Genomic DNA, 18,830 nt, shown 5'->3' with positions numbered 1-18,830 from the left:
TTCACCAGCCTTCTTTTCTCTGGGGTTAATAAAATTTTCATCAGACATTGTATGTCTTCCCAAGTAGACTGGTGAGTTCAGAAAAATGGATGCAAAAAGGACATGCATCTCATCTGGATTTTCTCTATAATTAGGAATTTGATTTTTCCAATTATATAAATTAGCCATTGAGAATGGAGCATATATCCACACCTCATGTAGCTCCCCCTCAGCTCCTGGCAATAAAATTCCCTCAGGGGCAATTTGAGTTTTTATCTCAACTGCTCCCTTGGACCAGGTTTGTGGTCCACTTGATCTGTCCCTTTGGTAACCTTTTTGGTTTTCTTCCTCCTACTTCTTCAGTGTCAACCATTTCATGTCAAAGATACACAGGTGGAGGGCACTGATGTCAGAGACTCTCTCTCTTTTCTTTTTTGTAAAACAAAAACAAAAACACTTAAACACATCAACAAAGACAAACACGCAAGTTAAAACAACACAGGAACTAAATGTTTCATTGAGACTCTCTTTTTATTTTTTATTTTCTTTCCTCCTTGAGGCTTGTTACCCATCCTGGTAACTGACTATATCTCAGGGTTTTCTAAGAGTGTTGTATCCTGTCCATCCAGGACTACACACCTTACAACTCTTTCTTCTTCTTCTTCTTCTTCTTCTTCTTCTTCTTCTTCTTCTTCTTCTTCTTCTTCTTCTTCTTCTTCTTCTTCTTCTTCTTCTTCTTCTTCTTCTTCTTCTTCTCCTTCTCCTTCTCCTTCTCCTTCTCCTTCTCCTTCTCCTTCTTCTTCTTCTTCTTTGTTCTGGGGTGTTCAGTGTCTTCTCTTTTCTACTTTTTTGGATCTCCCAGCATGCGCTCACATATTTTTAAAGAACAAGATGTATAGAGTAACATGTATTGAAAAGGCATTTGAGGAACACTTCCTTCACCACCCATGTTCTATTTCTAAGACACTGTCACCGACCTGGGGTGCCGGAGTATCACGTTCACCTTCAGGAACTGCGATGACTTAACCACCCATACAATTCTAGAGCCTCATTAGGTTACTCTGGTTCCATTAGGAAGGGACACTATCCCAGGCTCAAGAGGGTGATCGGGCCCCCTCTTCCACTCTCAAATGAGTGGGTCTACAATTCCCACAATACTTGCCTGCAGGTGTCTTCTTTTCTCAGCTGGTGTTATTTATGAGCTTGTCTTGATCTCGTGGTAGTTCTTGGATCGGTCGGTGTCCACCAAGTGCTCAGAGGGGTCGTGAGTCTCCTCCCAGAGAAACTCTCTGTTGGTGCCTGAAGGTAGGACTAGACGGTCTCAATTGGGCATTGGTTGGTCTATGCCGTCCTCAGCAAAATATCGTTCCTCAATCTCCTGGCTAAGGCTCGCCATAAATGTTGCAGAAAATCAGGAGATTCGGACTGCAAGATCAAGAAAATTTTGGCCAAATGGCTCAGACAGTGTAAACCCACATTTGACATCTGAACGAGGTTCTTAGGGAGAAGCATGTTCTTATAACTTCCTCAAAACAGTTAACACGGAAATGTGCTAAATCATTTCTATTGGCTAGGCTTCTTATTGCTAGGCAGAGAAGCATGCAGGAAATACTAGTTTCATTCTGACATATGTGGTTAAGCCCTATGTCTGACTCGCAAGTGAGACCTCCAACTGACTCGACCTACTTACAGCAGGTATTGTGGTTTGACATTCAAGTTTCCTGAGTTCAAGCTTCCTGTCTCAAATATGCTTTTTTGTACCTTACAAAGTGCAAAGATAAAAATGATTAAGTATCATCTAACCTGACCCCGACCCAGCTCACTCTTATGTCCAAATTTCACTTTATGTCCTGCCTTACCACGGATGGAAGTGTTTTCTAAACTTTAAAAAGATGCTGATGTAGAGTTTCTTTTCTATTTGAAGCTATCTTTAGGCATATTTATTTATTTGATAAATTTATTTGCTGCCTATCTCGCTGCAAGGTTACACTGGGTTGCTCACAACAGTAAAAAAAATGAAAAAAAAAGGAAGCCTAATGATAGCAAAAAAGTGAAACAATCAAATAAACAATGAAAACACCGTAATGTGAGATTTAAAAAATGGGAGGGAGAAAGCAGGGAATACGGGGGAGAAAGCAGGGAATACGGGGGAGGAGAGGTGGGTTTGCTATCAATCTAATAGTTACTTCCAGTGGGGTATTCCCTCATTGGATCCACAGGCCATTTGGCAGAGTCAGGTCTTCAACCTCTTGCGGAAGGATAGGAGGGTAGGGACAAATCTCACCCTGGGAGGTACCATGTTCCAGGAAGTGGGTTTTAGGGCAGATTCTCTTCTGGATCCCAACAATCAGAGTTCTTTGACTGACAGGATCCATAGCAGGCCATATGATGTAGAGATGCACACTGGTGGTTAAGGGCTTGAATAATCTATGAGTATAGCTTTCCTGTTTAGCTGCTTCATACCCCCTTGCTAATGTTTTCAGGCTGTTTGTCCTAATGTGAAAGAAGAAAAAGGGATTATAATCTGTGGGCTTCCTTATTTTGGTAAGCCTCTCTGTCACCTCTTTCATCTTTGCATGTTGGAGACAATATACATCCCTTGGTAGATTGTCTGATCTACAAATTGCTGATTCTGTTCCTCTGAAAAGTGAGTCACCTATTCACACCTTTTTTATTTGGGGAAGTTTGAATCTTGTCCTGTCACTGGAATACTTGATGAAGTCTCTTCTCCGGTTGTCTGCATGTTTCCTTCCAGCAGGGGAGCATATGAAATCGACTGCTCCACTCTAGCAGGGCTGGACTCAACAGAAACATCAGAACAGAAATCGGGAAAAGATTTCCAATTCAAATTAGTCTTTCTTGCTTTTTGTGCACATTAACAACAGTATTTGAACAAGCATCTTTTTATTTTAAAAAAGCCTCAGATGCAGAACTTTGACGTTTCAGCATTTTAAGGAGCAAATTCAATATTTTGACATTTGGATTTTGAACATATTCACATTTAAATGGGACCTACAGATTTTTTTTATTTGGGGAAGTTTGAATCTTTTCCTGTCACTGGAATATTTGGTGAAGTCTCTTTTCCGTTTGTCTGCATGTTTTCTTCGGGGGGTGAGGAAGCATACAAAATCAACTGTTCCACTACGGCAGGGCTGGACTGGAGAGCAAGGACTGTCTTCTTGATTTTTTTTTTCATCCTGTGAGTGACATGCTGCCATTGGACTATCATTAGGGAGTTTATTTTTCCTGATAGTTGTTTCTTCATTACTATTCATGGTGGAAAATCTATGGCATGCATGCCAGAGGTGGCACACAGAGCCCTCTGTGCTGGGACACGTCGCTCCTGGTCAGATCTCGGTGGCATTTTTTCGTGAGCTTCTGTTTCCCTGCAAATGACGAAACAGAAGCTCACGAAATAAAAAGATCTTACCTCTTGCTGCGCTACTGGTGTTGAGATGCCTGCCTCCCACCGGCCAGCTGGTCTTTGGGTCTCTGCTGTGCATGCATGCATGTCCGTGCATGCACATGTCAGCGCATGTCAGCATGCATGCCAGAACGTGTGCATGTTCACACATGTTTGTCCATGTCAGTGCATGCATGCATGTTGATAAACGTGTGAGGGCATGTTGGTGCATGCAGGCGTGTGCACCTTTCAGTTTGGCATGCACACATGCACAGTTTGGGCATTCAGTGTCTAAAAGGTCCCCATCACTGTTTATTATATTCAGTTTGGACATAGACTTCTGCCTTTACTGGGAATTCTTCATTTTCTCTGTTGAAAGTAGTTAGACTTTCCTCTAGAGACTAGAGGGACAGTTTACATTTGGTACAAGTATTTTGGTTCCTCTATGAACATACATATATGGCACATTGCAAATTGAAAAGATTGCATTTGCAACCTACTAAAAACCAAGATTAAAAACATATTCACAGTAAAGTTGCTTAACTTAGTGAGTTAAAAATATACAGATGGTAATATACAAAAGATTTCCTGGATACCTAATGCATCTTATTGCAATTGCTAAGGGAATTACTATCATGGTAAAGTATAACATTGAAGGATCCATTAGTACCTGATTCTCAAGATTACTGGGATATCAAACAGCTTCCTGACATGCCTAGCTGACAACTTAATTATCCAAAAGGTATAGAAGGTTTTTAGATTAAAAAAATAACACAGTAAATTTGATATTCAGTACAGGTTATTTATGACTTTTCAGGAGACTCCACTCATTATAACTGCAGTCGGATTTCAGATCAGCTAAAAACATAGCATGGAAAAAGTGCAGAACTTGTTATTCAAGAAACATCAGAACAGAAATCGGGAAAAAATTTCCAATTCTAATTCGTCTTTCTTGCTTTAGTGCACATTAACAACAGTATTTGAATAACCATCTTTTTACAAAAAAAACTTTGACATTTCAGCATTTTAAGGAGCAAATTCAATATTTTGATATTTGGATTTTAAACATATTCACATTTAAATGGGACCTTAGAGATTTTTTTAGTTCAATGGCCCATCCCGTGACAGAGCACCCACAACTCCAAGACACTGTCTATTGTGAAAATTTTCAGATATAAGGCAGAACTTAACTGGGCCACAAACAGCTTTTGTCCTACCTACAGAAGTGGGGAACATATAGTTTCCAAAGAGAAAGAGGTTTAGAGAGCAAAAGATCTCTTGAGGTAATATAGTACAATTAGGAGCATGACTACGTTCTAGAAAAGTGGTACGATTGCACATTCACTTTATTCAGAAGTGGATAATCTTTAGGCCTTAGTGTCCTTTTTCAGGTTTTCAGGGCTCCAGTCTGCTGAAAAGGTAGGCCAATATTTCTTTCATTTGGAGGTGAGAAACAAATGAAAACCTTCTTAGAAGTGCTACAGTATGCAAATATACTCTTAAGTCAATTATTCCTAGTGTCTTCACCCATTGCCATTTTTTGATCAGCATTATGGAAGTAGGCTGTCATTGTCTTCTCTTGAAATGTTTTGGGACTTTCCAGGTTCACCAACCATTCCTAAATTCATGTTGCATTGTCCCACCTATTTGACAACCAAAAAATATTACTTGAAGCCTTTCCTTTCAAAGGCAGCTTGTCATGACCATTTATTTACATTTAAACCTGAACATAGTATAAAGGAATGTAGAACTGACCTTGGGGAAATATGAGAAAGCCATAAAAGAGGGGAGTGGGGGAGGATTGCTTGCAGAAAAGATTAAATAGTCTGGGGATAGAAGGAACTCAAAGAACCCCACCAAAAATGGACATGGTCCCCCCAAATACGATTGCTAGCTGGCTATATATGGATGTGATAAAAATGGACCCAAAAATCTGTTTTTGCCACAAGACAAATCCTAAGAAGAAAACCAGGGAGGTACCTGGGATTCACAAACAGAGAATCTGCATAGGAACAATTTCATCCAAGGCCATTGTCACCTACTCAAGTGAAGCTGAAATTAAGTTTTCAATTGGCCAGGAAACACTTCAGGAATGATACCAAGTTCCCTCCAGAATTCTGATGAATTCTCATTCTTGACATATCTCCCTTTGTCCTGGTGTTCCTGCTGCTCTCTTCCCCCCTAGCAGTGTCCAGTCACTTGCTTTCCTTTATGCCCTTGTCAAAGGGATTAACTACAATTTTACTAAGGACCCTTTGGCTACCAAACTCCAGAGCTTGAGTGCTTCTACCTAGCATTTAGCAGCTGTGATATAAGGAACCTACTCACCACTCAGTCAACATCGTCCCCTGGGCATCCCACTCTCCCCTGGATAGCCAAAAGAAGACAAGTTCCACTTTCAATGTGCAGGGTAAGCCAGATTCACCTCATCCCAGTTTTTCACCCAAGAATGAAAGCAATTGCTGCTCCCCCTAGGTTCACTTCCCAAACCACCTTAACTTGAAGTCATTAATCCAGTCCTCAACTCTCCCTTCTCTGGAGGCACTGTCTATGGAGATTCCCAGTCATCCAGGTCATGGTTGTTCCAAAGGTTGTACTGAAGATGCTTCTTCAAGAGGCAACTGGACTTACTTGAAAGTCCTTGAAAGTCCAGTTGTCTTTTGAAAAAGCACCTTTGGGTCTGGAGGCACTGATGGAATCCGACTGGGTCTGTCACAAGTTACAGAAAACAAGATTTATTAGGTCTGAAATCAGAAGTTAGAACAGAGTTGACAGCCAAAAAATAGCTCCTGTTCCACACCACTGCTTAAGGGAAGGTTCTTAGGATTCATGTTATTTCTTTTGGTGGGCCACCAACTGGCCTGGCCTCTCCACATCCTCTGATCTTGCACGATTTCTTTGAGTTTTTCTATGCTCTGATTGGTGTCGCTTTGATAGTGTCCAGCCACTGTCTTCTTTGATTGCCTGGTTTCCTTTTACCACTAACTCTTCCGAGCATAATTGCTTTCTCCAGTGAACTCCCCTGCATGACATGAATGACATGACATCTTTGTTGCAGGAAATGAGATAGTATGGTCAGAGATAAGAGAAGGGCAAAGTTGAGAAATGGATGATCTCTTCCTGAGATGAGAAGAAGTGTTGACAATCCATATAAACAACATTATGTTATAAATTAGATGTTTACATAATCTGATTTAGAAGAGGAAAACTTCCTGGGTCTCTTCTCCCCAATAAACTGCATCATAGTATAATGTTCTGTTCACACTCCTATGGCTTTGTTATGGGAGACTGAATCCAGGGATGACCAACTAATATATTTTGCATTTCCTTATTTCAGCTGCCAAGGATGACAGGGAAGGGATGCTACTAACACAGTGAGTTCACTAGTGTGTGTGGTTTGAAGGTTTCACATTTAAAAGAATGGGAATGTTTTTTTAATGAGAAAAATACCATTAATATTTTTAATAAATAGTAAAAATTACTATATATTTTCTTTATTTGTAAAAATTACTGTACCATGGATAATTGCCATTGTGATGCTGGGTTTTAGATTATTCGGGGATTCCCCAAAATAGAGTATGAACTCTGCTTGCTTATTCCAATTGCGTTTCAGAATGGATCTTCCCTGAAATAAATGTAACTTTTCCATTTAGAATATTACAACATGGAATTGTTGGGCTGCTGATACGATGTAGATAAGCCTTGGATGGAAACAATATAGATTACATAATTGATTTCAGTGTGACCATGTACTTTTCTATTTTAAATTTAGACCTATAAGCAAAAAGTTTCCTTCAGCCTATCTTTCAAAACACACATCAAAATTGTTGTCACATGTACAAGTGGAAATATTTTAATTAAGAAAACTGAAGGTATGATGATAAGAAGTAGTACCAATCTCTGCCTTTAGAACATTATGTAAACAGTATTTACTTTGCTGATTAAATAGGTTTACATAAGATAAATTTCTACCTGTTTTTGAGAAGAACTTTGGTATGAAGTATTATGATCCATTGATAAGGAGTCCCATATGACTTTGTAGAATATGTTCATGAAAAAAATGCCCCAACTCAGGGTATAAAAGAAAGGAACCTTGCATAGCCATCCTTACCTTTTCCTTAAAAAAAATCAAGTTTGCAACTGCCTTTAGGAAAAGAGGACCATGAAGTGGCTAATTCTTGCTTTAGTATGCCTTCACCTCAGTGAGGCTATTGTCAAGTGAGTATAGCATAATTATATAATAGCTTCAATTGCCTTTCAGCTTCAGTTGCTCTCTTAATTCAAAACATCTGTTTGTTCTCTCTCTCTCTCTCTCTCTCTCTCTCTCTCTCTCTCTCTCTCTCTCTCTCTCTCTCTCTCTCTCTCTCTCTCTCTCTCTCTCTCCTAATTGTTTTTTTTCTTAAATGAGGTTTGCATGCCTAGCTCCAAAAAAGGTTTGGATTTATTTGTGGAAGTCATGGGGACAGTAGACATTGCACTTGATGTATCTGCCTTTGGAGACCATCTGGTGGGAAACTCATGGACTTTCTTCAGCAGTTGATTGGCCACTGCTGGATTAAATGAGTCAGGGGTTTGATCCAGTATATATTATGTGTATGCTTTTAAGCTCACTGCGTTTCTGTATCAGATGGATGTCCTTTTCCTAAGGTATTCAGAAATTACAATGCCTTTTAGACACAGTTTCTAGAACAATGTATGCATTTACACTTTTGTAAATATACACTACTATCTTGCTGTACAGTACATTTATTTTTTCATAGGATTTTTGCAGAAGAACTGCATCCCCAAATTCAAAAACCGCTCTTCTGTGCTGAAGATTAACTGGATTGACTTTATGTTTTGGCTTAAAAGTAGACGATTAGATAGCATTTTCTTAGGGATGTAGGACTACAGTTAAAGATGTATACACTAGGATAAGCCATTACAACTCCTAGGAGACCCTCAGATGCAATGTTAAAATTAGGAGTAACAACTCTTTTGCGTAGCTTTTATGATAAATAACACCTCTGTTTCTTATGGAGATATTTTCAGAATGATGTAATGCATTTTTGTGTTGCATTAGGTAGATAATTCATCCCATTCCATCTTCTCTCTGCAAAAATATTGAATCAGATTCCTTTTTGGGAGGGGGGCATTTAGTCAACTGGAATTATGCAGGTACAGCCTTGGTTTCCAGCACTTGGTAGCAATAGTACTTAGACTTATATACTGCTCCACAGTGCTTTACATCCCTCTCTAAGCATTTTACAGAGTCAGTATATTGCCTCCAACAATCTGGGTCCTCATTTTACCTTGGAGAGTTGGATGGCTGAGCCTGCCGAAATGCAGTCAGCTGGCAGTCAGCAGAAGTAGCCTGCAATACTGCATTCAAATCACTGCGCCACTGCAGCTCCTTGATAGAATAGACAACATTAGATAACATTGTGTTATTATTCAAATTTGTAATCCTATTGTAGAAGAATAGAGTTGAAAGGGGGACATTGAAGTGCTTCAGTTTGATTTCCTGCTCAATAAAGAAATGATTTAAATCCTGACAGAATCAAACAGAAGTTAACATTACTAATTAAATGATACTGAGTTCTGTACAGGTAAACTCTACAAAATCTCAATGAAAAAAAAACTCAATATGGGAAATGTCTAGAGCTGCCAGTTTGATTCTCTGCTTAACTGCTTATCTCACACAGAGTCCCCTTAAAAAAATTCAAGTCCATGCGGGAAGTGATGCAGGAGAAAGGTGTCAATGAACCACTTCTATACAAGTATTATGATCCAGCCAGAAAATATTTCAATAACTTTGATGTTGTTGATGAACCCCTTGCTAACTTCGTAGATGTGAGTACCTGGTTAATTAAAAACAAACTATCACAATTTCATTTGATAAAGTAGTCTATAACCTACTACCAGTGATGTGCGGAGAGGTTTATAGCAGGTGAGGCACTGACACGGGTTTCAAATTTTTTTAGACTTGTGGACTTCAACTCCCAGAATTCCACAGCCAGGCATGCTCAGTTCTGATTTAAACTGACAGCATTTTTCCCCCTTGCAAAATAAGTTTTCCTTCATTCTTTTTCTTCTCCCTCCCCCTCTTTCCTTCCTCTCTCCCTCCCTCCCCCTTCTCTCAAACAGACACATGCACATAGAGAAGTTGGATCCCTCTCTCATTCACTCTCTCTCAAACACAAATACAGAAGTTTGGATTGGATATATTTTCCAATGGCTTGAAAGCAGCTCCCCTGCCATACCCCCCCTTCCCCTGCTGCCTTCCGATCCGAGCCTTTGATTGCAGGTGGAGCCACGTTGCCTTTTCAAACTTGTAATCAGTGAAGCTGGGCTTATATACTTTTATCCAGCTGTGTGTGTGTTTGAAAAGGCAACATGGCTCTGCATGCAATCAAACTTTTTGAATTCCTCTCCCCATCCCACACACGCACCTTTTCCAGCTGTTTCAGAGAGGATTTCAACTCTGCTCTTGCCTGCCATCATGAAAAGAAAAAAAAAGTAAAAGGAGAAAGGCATGAGCTCTGAGGTCTGACTGAGCTAGTTGATCCCAGAGAACTCTAAAAAGCCTCTAAAAATTCCCTCTACAGGAGGCGAGAGAACCACGTGCCTCATCTACATAAGGAATTTTGGGGCTTTTAACCCTTGCTTAGCTCTGCTTGAGTGATCATAAAGTCAGACTAAATGAGGCACATGGTTCTCCTGCCTCCTCCTGTAGAGGGCACTTTTTAGAGGCTTTTTTAACCAGTTAAGCACTAAGCAGAGTCAACCACTGTGACTCTGGCAGCAACTAGCTCAGCCTTTTTCCTTTTACATTTTTTTCTTTTCATGATGACAGTGGTGAGGCCCTGCCTCCCCTGCCTCCCCTGACTGCACGTCCCTGCCTACTACTAGATAAAGTAGAAAAAGGTTGGTTAGACTGCATCACCACAAGATGGATTCGTAACTGGCTGACTAATCGCACTCAATGTGTAGTCCTCAATGGAACTGCATCTACATGGAGGCGAAGTATGCAGTGGAGCACCCCAAGGCTCTGTTTTAGGCCCAGTACTCTTCAACATCTTCATCAATGATCTGGATGAGGGGATAAATGGGGAACTCATCAAATTTGCAGATGACACCAAGCTGGCAGGAATAGCCAACACTCCAGAAGACAGGCTTAAGATACAGAAGGATCTTGAACATTGGGCACTATCTAACAAAATGAAATTCAATACTGAAAAAAGTAAGGTTCTACATTTACACAAGAAAAACAAAATGCACAGGTGCAGCATATGTGGTACCTTGCTCAATAGTAGCAACTGTGAGAGGGATCTTGGAATCCTAGTGGACAACCATTTAAATATGAACCCAGCAGTGTGCAGCAGCTGCCAAAGAAGCCAACACAGTTCTAGGCTGCGTAAACAAAGGGATAAAATCAAGATCATGTGAAGTGTTAATACCACTTTATAATACCTTGGTAAGGGCACACTTTGAATACTGCATTCAGTTCTGGTCGCCACTATGTAAAAAAGATGTGGAGACTCTAGAAAGAGTGCAGAGAAGTACAGATATGGGGACTGTAGGCTAAAACATATGAAGAATGGTTGCAGGAACTTGGTCTTTAGTTTAATGAAAAGAAGGACTAGGGGAGACATGACAGCAGTGTTCCAATATCTCAGGGGTTGCCACAAAGAGGAGGGAGTCAAATTATTTCCCAAATCACCTGAGGGTAGAACAAGAAGCAATGGGTGGAAACTAATCAAGGAAAGAAGCAACTTAGAACTGAGGAGAAATTTCCTGAAAGTTAGAACAATTAAGCAGTGAAACAACTTGCTTCCAGAAGTTGTGAAAGCTCCAACACCGGAAGTCTTTAAGAAGATGTTGGATAGCCATTTGTGTAAAATGGTATAGGGTTTTTGGTCTAGGCAGGAGGTTAGACTAGAAGACCTCCAAGCTGCCTTCCAACTCTATTATTCTATTCTATTTATATCAAGATGAAAACTAGACAAGAAGAGTTTACATTAGTTGAGAAAATCATAGGCCTGGTTCCAATTGCAATTGTGTTATAATTTGGAAATCTGGGTAACTAACATTAAACACACTTAAATGTACCCAATTAACCATGAAGCAGGTATGAAACTATACAGTTCCTACTTAAAAAACCAGTTCTTCTACATTTTTACCTATCAATATTCCTAAAATATATCATACAATATGTTTTAAGTGTGTACAGAATGTTCTGTTGGATGTGCTAAGTCCTTACATAATCAACATTCAAGTGTGGAAGACCTGAATGATGACCATGTTTTCCTTTTTCTAGATGTTCTATTATGGAGAGATCACTATTGGAACTCCACCCCAGAAATTCATGGTTCTCTTTGACACTGGGTCATCCAATCTCTGGGTGCCATCCGTCTATTGCCAGAGTGATGCTTGCAGTGAGTATTCTTCCTCATTCATTTAAAAATAAAGATATGCATTATTTTTGCCTTCACACCTATTATGCTGTTATTTTAACTTGGTTTTGTTATGGATTAAAAAGTAAAATTTTCTCTCCTCCACTCTCATTTCCATTACCAGGGAACCATCCATTATTTAATCCCAGTCAGTCTTCTACTTATTCCAGCAAAGGACAAACTTTTGCTATAGAGTATGGAAGTGGTAGTCTTACTGGGGTCTTTGGCTATGATACTGTAACGGTAAAGTATTTGTTTGACTTTATATTTCTAGCACAAGGCAATATTATTGATATTATACAATGGACAGTATTGGTTTGGTCAGTGAGTGAAATCAAAATGATGATGATATTTAGTAATGAATTGAATCTTGAAAACATTCAAGCCTGCAAATACTTAAATCTCATAGATGTAGAGAGAGATTGGGGCATTTCCACTGGTCTTACCTTCTGCTGAAGTATCATAGGGTTTAGCTAATGTCCTTATATTGCTGCCGAATATTGTTGATGGGCGAAGAAGGGAGAGCTGCTAGCTGGTTGATGTGGATGACACAAAGGGAGTATCAAAAGCACCTTCCAATCCTTTCCAAAGATCACTGGATAGAGGACTGGGCAACAAAACACCTTCACTGTTGTGAGAGGGGAAAATACTAGGAGCTGGTGCAGAATAGGAATTCAACCAGTGTTAGCCCCTTGCTCTGAGAGTCCCAAATAACTTGCCTTCTCTCTTTTCCACATCCAAATCTCTATTTTGGTGCTCCTATTCATTGCGAACACCCTTCTCATGACAGTAGCTCCAGTTGATTGCATATTTATGCGTTGAACATTTGAGAATAAAGGAAAACTTGAATGAGGGTTCTTTTGTTGAATCTATCCATTTGTATCAAAAAGGCTCACATTTTGAAAATCTTTTCAACATTTTTCATGATCAATTGACCACGATGTTAGACAGGTTTCCCATCCTCTAATACCCTGCCCAGTGAATTATTCCTCTATTACAACAAAATAGATTAGCTATCCATAATTTCAATTTTAGGGACTTCTGTTAGGCTATTGTGCTGTACATTTTTCCTATCTTCCTTTGTAGATCCAAGGCATTCCTATTACCAAACAAGAATTTGGCCTAAGTGAAACTGAGCCTGGCAGTACTTTCGTCTATGCAAAATATGATGGCATCCTAGGCTTGGCCTATCCTTACCTTTCTTCTGGTGGTGCCACTACTGTAATGCAGGGAATGATACGGGAGAATCTGCTTGATGCTCCTCTTTTCAGCTTTTACCTGAGTCGGTGAGTATGAAGTCTTTTCTACCTTTCTTGTTTTAATTTGGCTATTTCAGTTTACTACAATGATTGTATCTCTTTAAAAGGCAGACAGAGAGAGGGGAGTTTGTGAATATAACAACTTTACATTGCTACGTAGTACCAATACTAGGTAGCACTGAGGAAGAATGGTTGTTCTAAAAATGTCCAATCAGTTTATGGCAGGTAGAGATTTGAACACAGACCCTTTTTCATAGTGATCATTAAAGTCTCAGCCGCTCTAAAGTATTACTGAGTCCTAGCCTTGAAATGCTGCTGATGCTTTTGTTTTAAAATTATGAGAAAAATGCTCCTCCAGTTGCTTGATAATTGTTTTCCTATTAAAATAGATTCTACTTTGTCTACATTATTCTCAATGTGATTTAGGATTTCTTTAGAGCAGGGGTCTCTAACCTTGGCAACTTTAAGACTTATGGACTTCAACTCCGGGAGTTGAAGTCCACAAGTCTTAAAGTTGCCAAGGTTGGAAACCCCTGCTTTAGAGTTTCAGAGCTTTAAAAATGGTTCTTGAAATTAGTGATATAAGATAAAAAGTATTATTTTTTACCTTATCATACTTGTCCTTTACTCTGTGTAGTTCCTGATTTGCCGGAGGATCTCACAGCTCTCTTTAGCACTTTTCAGGGTGAATACCAAGAAATGAAAAGACCTATTAACTGTCATCCTGGACAATAGTTTTAAGATATCAGAGTCAGATTCCAGATTAGTATTTTGAAACATTTCCTAACTATAAGAGCAGTTTGATAGTTAACCAAATACCCAGAGAGGTGCTGGGCTCCTCTTCAACAGATTTGTTAAAGGAGATCATAGTGAGCGACCAGTCATGACTGGTTTAAACCAATGTAAACCTGGTTTAAACTGAATTCCATTCAGATAGGGAGAATGGATTATCTAAACAGCTGTTTCTGTGGTTGCATGATACTGTTTCTTGGCGCAAGACCAAGGGTGTCAAACTCAATATCATTGACGGCTGCATCAGGGTTGTATGTGACCCGCCGGGGGGGGGGGGGAGAAGGGTGAGTGTGGATGAGGTGGGCATGGCCAGATCGATGTCACAATGAAAAGATCCTCACACAAAGGTCCATCAATCAGCTAAAAAAGAAACATTGGTATGAACCAGCAATATATCTCAATAAGATTCTCCTTCTGACTTTCTCCATTGATCTTATTAGGAAGCCAAGCACGGAGGATGGTGGTTCACTTATATTCGGAGGAATTGATTCCAGTCTCTACACTGGTCAGATTAACTGGAGTCCAGTCACCCAAGACTTTTACTGGCAAATTGCAGTTGATAAGTAAGGTTGTTTTCAGAAGTAATATGTGTCGGAGAGCTTGATGGAAAACCAACAGAATCTTAAGTCTTATATGAGGAATAATTCCTTGGAGATGGGATTTTGAAATCTCTACATCAAAGGACACTAGTGGGGCCCCAGAACCACTCAGAATGTTGCAATTGGTAGTTTTTGATATGACAGAAGGCAAAAGTATTAAATGGAGAGGTATCCAATTGAATGTAATAGCAATAGCACTTAGGCTTATATATTGCTTCACAGTACTTTACAGCCCTCTCTAAGCAGTTTACAGAGTCAGCATATTTCCCCCAACAATCTGGGTCCCCCTTTTACCCACCTCAGAAGGATGGAAGGCTGAGTCAACCTTGAGCCTGGTGAGATTTGAATTGTCAAATTGCAGTCTGCTGGCAGTCAGCAGAAGATTCTCTGGCTTCCTACACCAATGCATCTCTGATTCTACTAGTAGCCGCTGGTCAGCAGTCATTAATTTTATACTCTACAAATATGCCTTTCCAGCTTGCTTTTATTTCTGGGACAATACCTTGTTTCCCTGAAAATAAGGCAAGCTCTTATTTTCTTCTGAACCCCCCCCCCAAATAAGCACTTGGCCTTATTTATGGGGAACTCTTATTATTTTTGAGGTGGAGGCGGCAGCAAGCATGGTCACTCATGGCTGCTGTTGTGTTGCAATATTTTCGAGGAGGACTTATTTTCAGGGGAGGGCTTATTTTAGTGCAAGTGCTGAAAAGCTTGATTGGGCTTATTATCTGGGCAGGTCTTATTTTTGGGAAAACAGAGTAATCTTTTTTTCCTCCTTGGAAGTAACCCCGCTCCCCCCATGACTCAGGGCAAGAAAAAAACCAGGGCAAAAGAACAATCTGATTTTATATGAAAATAACCATAGCTGCTCCTGTTTTGGTGATGCCACTTAATACCTATTGAACAATTGTGGAAGAACAATATGACAGCAAATATCTCTGGACTTTCTTTCTCTAGATTCATGGTCGACAACCAGGTCACCAATTGGTGCAGCCAGGGGTGCCAGGCGATTGTGGATACTGGAACATCCCTACTCACTGTTCCTGGGCAGTTCTTTGACAGCTTGATGCAGCACATTGGAGTCCAGCAAAACAGCTATGGCCAGGTAGGGGAAAGCTGCTAAATGCAGGGACAGGGAATATCAGCAAGAGACTTGGGATACTCTTATTGTGGGTATGAAAATATTTCCCAAATGAATCCAATATATGATGATGCAAAAACTGACTCCCTTAATACTCATTTCATTTATCCAGGCAATGGGAATTGTGAGGTGGGATGGGAAGAAGGAGGTTGCCAGAAAATGTACAGCTATCTGGCAAGACCTACCATATATGGTTGCTAGTTCTTAGTTTAGCTTTGTCAAACCAAACCAAACAAGATGCTACTGGAGGTTCAACTCCCATCCATCTGCCAGTATAGGGAAGAGTTGGCTTTTTCTTAAGGCTAAATCAAAATCAGAAGGGGAGCAGGATGTTATGTAATCTACTTACTTATTTACTGTCTAGTTTATCCCCTAGAATATTGAAATTATGGTTTTTGTACATTTTCTCTATATTTTTTTCCTATTCTATAGTATGTGGTTAGCTGCAACAACATTCAGAACTTGCCGACCATCACATTTCTCATCAATGGAGCTTATTTCCCTCTGAGTCCATCTGACTATATTCTTCAGGTAGGTCATTCTTTTCAATAGCTGTTTTCATGTTGGTCTTAGGTATCTGAAATTACCTTGTATCAGGCATTTGCAACTGCTCTATAGAAAGGTATAGCACATCTGGATCTCTTCATGACATTTTATTCTCCTTGCTGTCCTATGGAAAAGCAGAGAATGAGATGCCCTCATGGGAAAGCTGAAGAAAGGAGCTAAAAAGTTGGCAAGATACTGTGATATATAAAAAAGATATGGGGCAGCAGAAGGTGTAGAATGGTGTGAAGCCTTGTAACATTTAAAAAATAAATATTTGAGAGGCTTGGGTAATTGAGGCCAACAATATGTCTCTTGGTGGTCCATATATTGAACTTTAGATCATACTTTTCTTGTAGGTAATTGAGTAATAATGAACTGAGCAGGCCTAAAAATGTATTCTTTAAAATGAAATTTGCAGACTAGTGGATAGTTTTGTGATTAAAAATCTTGGCAGTTATATGTGATTACAACTGTAGAGAGTTGGAATACTGAAAGTTAAACTTTGCTTTCTCAAGTTAACTGCCTTGGGTTATTTCTGATATTTTGCCTTAGCCCCAAAGTTTTAATGTAGTATATGCCTTTTTCTCAACAGCATTCTAGTAACGATTGCCAGATTGGCATCATGCCTACTTACTTGCCATCCCAGAATGGGCAGCCTCTGTGGATCCTTGGTGATGTCTTCCTGATGTCCTACTACTCCGTGTACGACTTTGGCAACAACCGGGTTGGCTTTGCAACAGCAGCATAAACATATCCAAGAGTCTTTTCCGGGACTTTTCATCTGCAAAAACCTTCCACTAAAAGTGATAATAAGTCAAAATTGGTTTCCTTCCCAAATTAACTGGAAGCAAATAAAGAATGATGATGCAAAGGACAGTCTTATGAGTGAATTTTTAGTTGGCCAACTTGACAGCATGATACAGGAGAGATAGTTTGAAGAAATATGGCATCTCAATGTTTTCTCTGAACAACAGAATTGTTCTGTTTATTATTTTTTTAAATCTATCCCTATTCCAGGAGCTGAAGAAAGACTATATAATATCTTCTTAACATTTCTTCTTACATCATGTTATAATTACATCCTCGTGTAGTTGCTTTGAATAGACATAACTGCAACCAAAGATTTCCTTTTTAAATATAGAAATAAAATTAAATATTGGTCCTAATAATTCCTTTAAATTCAATAAGAAAGAAGGAAAACTTATAGGCTAGTTTTCTGTGGGGATCAAATCTGGAGAGTACATACTGAGCATATACCAAGACAAGCACCAGCATGTCATCAATTTTGCTAAAAAATTACAGCTTCCTTTATTGATCTATCATTTTAAGAAAATGGCCGTACATTGTGGTTTTCCTGCAACCCTTTTCACATCCTTTTATACATCACACTAGAGTACTAATTGCTGCTATGAAATTATGCAATGATAGATTATAATACTGAAGAGTCTACAGTGTGGAGAGTATTCCACATCAACACCTTTTCATGAGTACTCAAGTGGGATCATCTCTAAAATGCTGAAGATGTACACAATGAGAAGGAATATCTCCTCTTTTGCAGAAACCTCAGTAAACTTAATTTAGATTTCCCTCCACTTAATGCAGTTCACTGAGAGTTAGAAGAAAAATAGTGAGCAATGTGTCTGAATATATAGATGTATGACTGATAAACTCCATATGATTTATTACTCAAAGTATGGTGGGAAGAAAACAAATGGAAGAATTAAAAGACTTTAAGACTAACTTTATAAAAATGAAAACCATGACTGGAGGTGTCTTCTAAACTTTAAAAAGATGCTGACTTAGGGTTGCCTTTTCTCTTCTATTTAGGTTTAGGTTTCATTTTATTTGTATGCCGCCCTATTCCCAGCGGGACTCAGGGCGGCTCACAAACCCAAGGGGGGAAGGGAAACACAAAAACTACAAATACAAGCATTTAAAAATAACCAACAGACACACAAATCGAGAGGGGAAGGGAACTCATCAACCCCAGGCCTGCCGACACAGCCAGGTTTTAATGGCTTTTCGGAAGGCCTGGAGAGAAGTGAGGGTCCGAATCTCTGTGGGGAGTTCGTTCCAAAGGGCCGGAGCTGCCACAGAGAAGGCCCTCCCCCGGGTAGTAGCCAGATGGCATTGGCTGGTAGACGGAACCCGGAGGAGGCCAACCCTGTGTGATCTAATGGGTCTTTGGGAGGTAATTGGCAGCAGGCGGTCTCTCAAGTACCCAGGTCCAATACCATGAAGGGCTTTATAAGTGACGACTAGCACCTTGAAGCGTATCCGGAGACCAATCGGTAACCAGTGCAGCTCGCGGAGGATAGGTGTAACGTGGGTGTACCGAGGTGCACCCACAATCGCTCGCGCGGCTGCATTCTGGACGAGCTGAAGTCTCCGAATGCTCTTCAAGGGCTGCCCCATGTAGAGCGCATTGCAGTAGTCCAGTCTTGAGGTAACGAGGGCATGAGTGACTGTTGTGAGTGCCTCCCGGTTCAGGTAGGGACGCAATTGGTGCACCAGGCGAACCTGGGCAAATGCCCCCCTGGTCACAGCCGACAAATGATGTTCTGAGGTCAGCTGTGGGTCCAGGAGGACTCCCAAATTGCGAACCCTGTCTGAGGGGTGTAAAATTTCATCCCCCAGCCTGAGTGATGGAATGCTAACCAAATTTTTGGGAGGGAA

General features: G+C 40.0%; 1 protein-coding gene across 1 annotated transcript; it reads left to right on the top strand.

Annotated features, from left to right (window-relative positions):
• Positions 1-7,466: 7,466 nt before the first annotated feature.
• LOC148044649 (gastricsin-like) lies at positions 7,467-15,605 on the top strand. Its single transcript, XM_087719964.1, has 7 exons — positions 7,467-7,600; positions 9,067-9,214; positions 11,682-11,799; positions 11,942-12,060; positions 12,904-13,103; positions 14,309-14,431; positions 15,425-15,605. The coding sequence occupies exons 1-7, from the start codon at positions 7,545-7,547 to the stop codon at positions 15,588-15,590; spliced, it is 930 nt and encodes a 309-aa protein (XP_087576090.1). The 5' UTR covers positions 7,467-7,544; the 3' UTR covers positions 15,591-15,605.
• The last annotated feature ends 3,225 nt before the right edge of the window (positions 15,606-18,830 follow it).

This window comes from Thamnophis sirtalis, unplaced genomic scaffold (assembly GCF_051295495.1).
Source record: "Thamnophis sirtalis isolate CommonGarterSnake01/CBP01778 unplaced genomic scaffold, rThaSir2_p1.2 scaffold_7, whole genome shotgun sequence".
In the NCBI taxonomy this organism is placed as follows: Eukaryota; Metazoa; Chordata; class Lepidosauria; order Squamata; family Natricidae; genus Thamnophis; species Thamnophis sirtalis.
The sequence above is the reverse complement of the archived record's forward strand: the minus strand, read 5'-3'. Positions and strand labels throughout refer to the sequence as shown.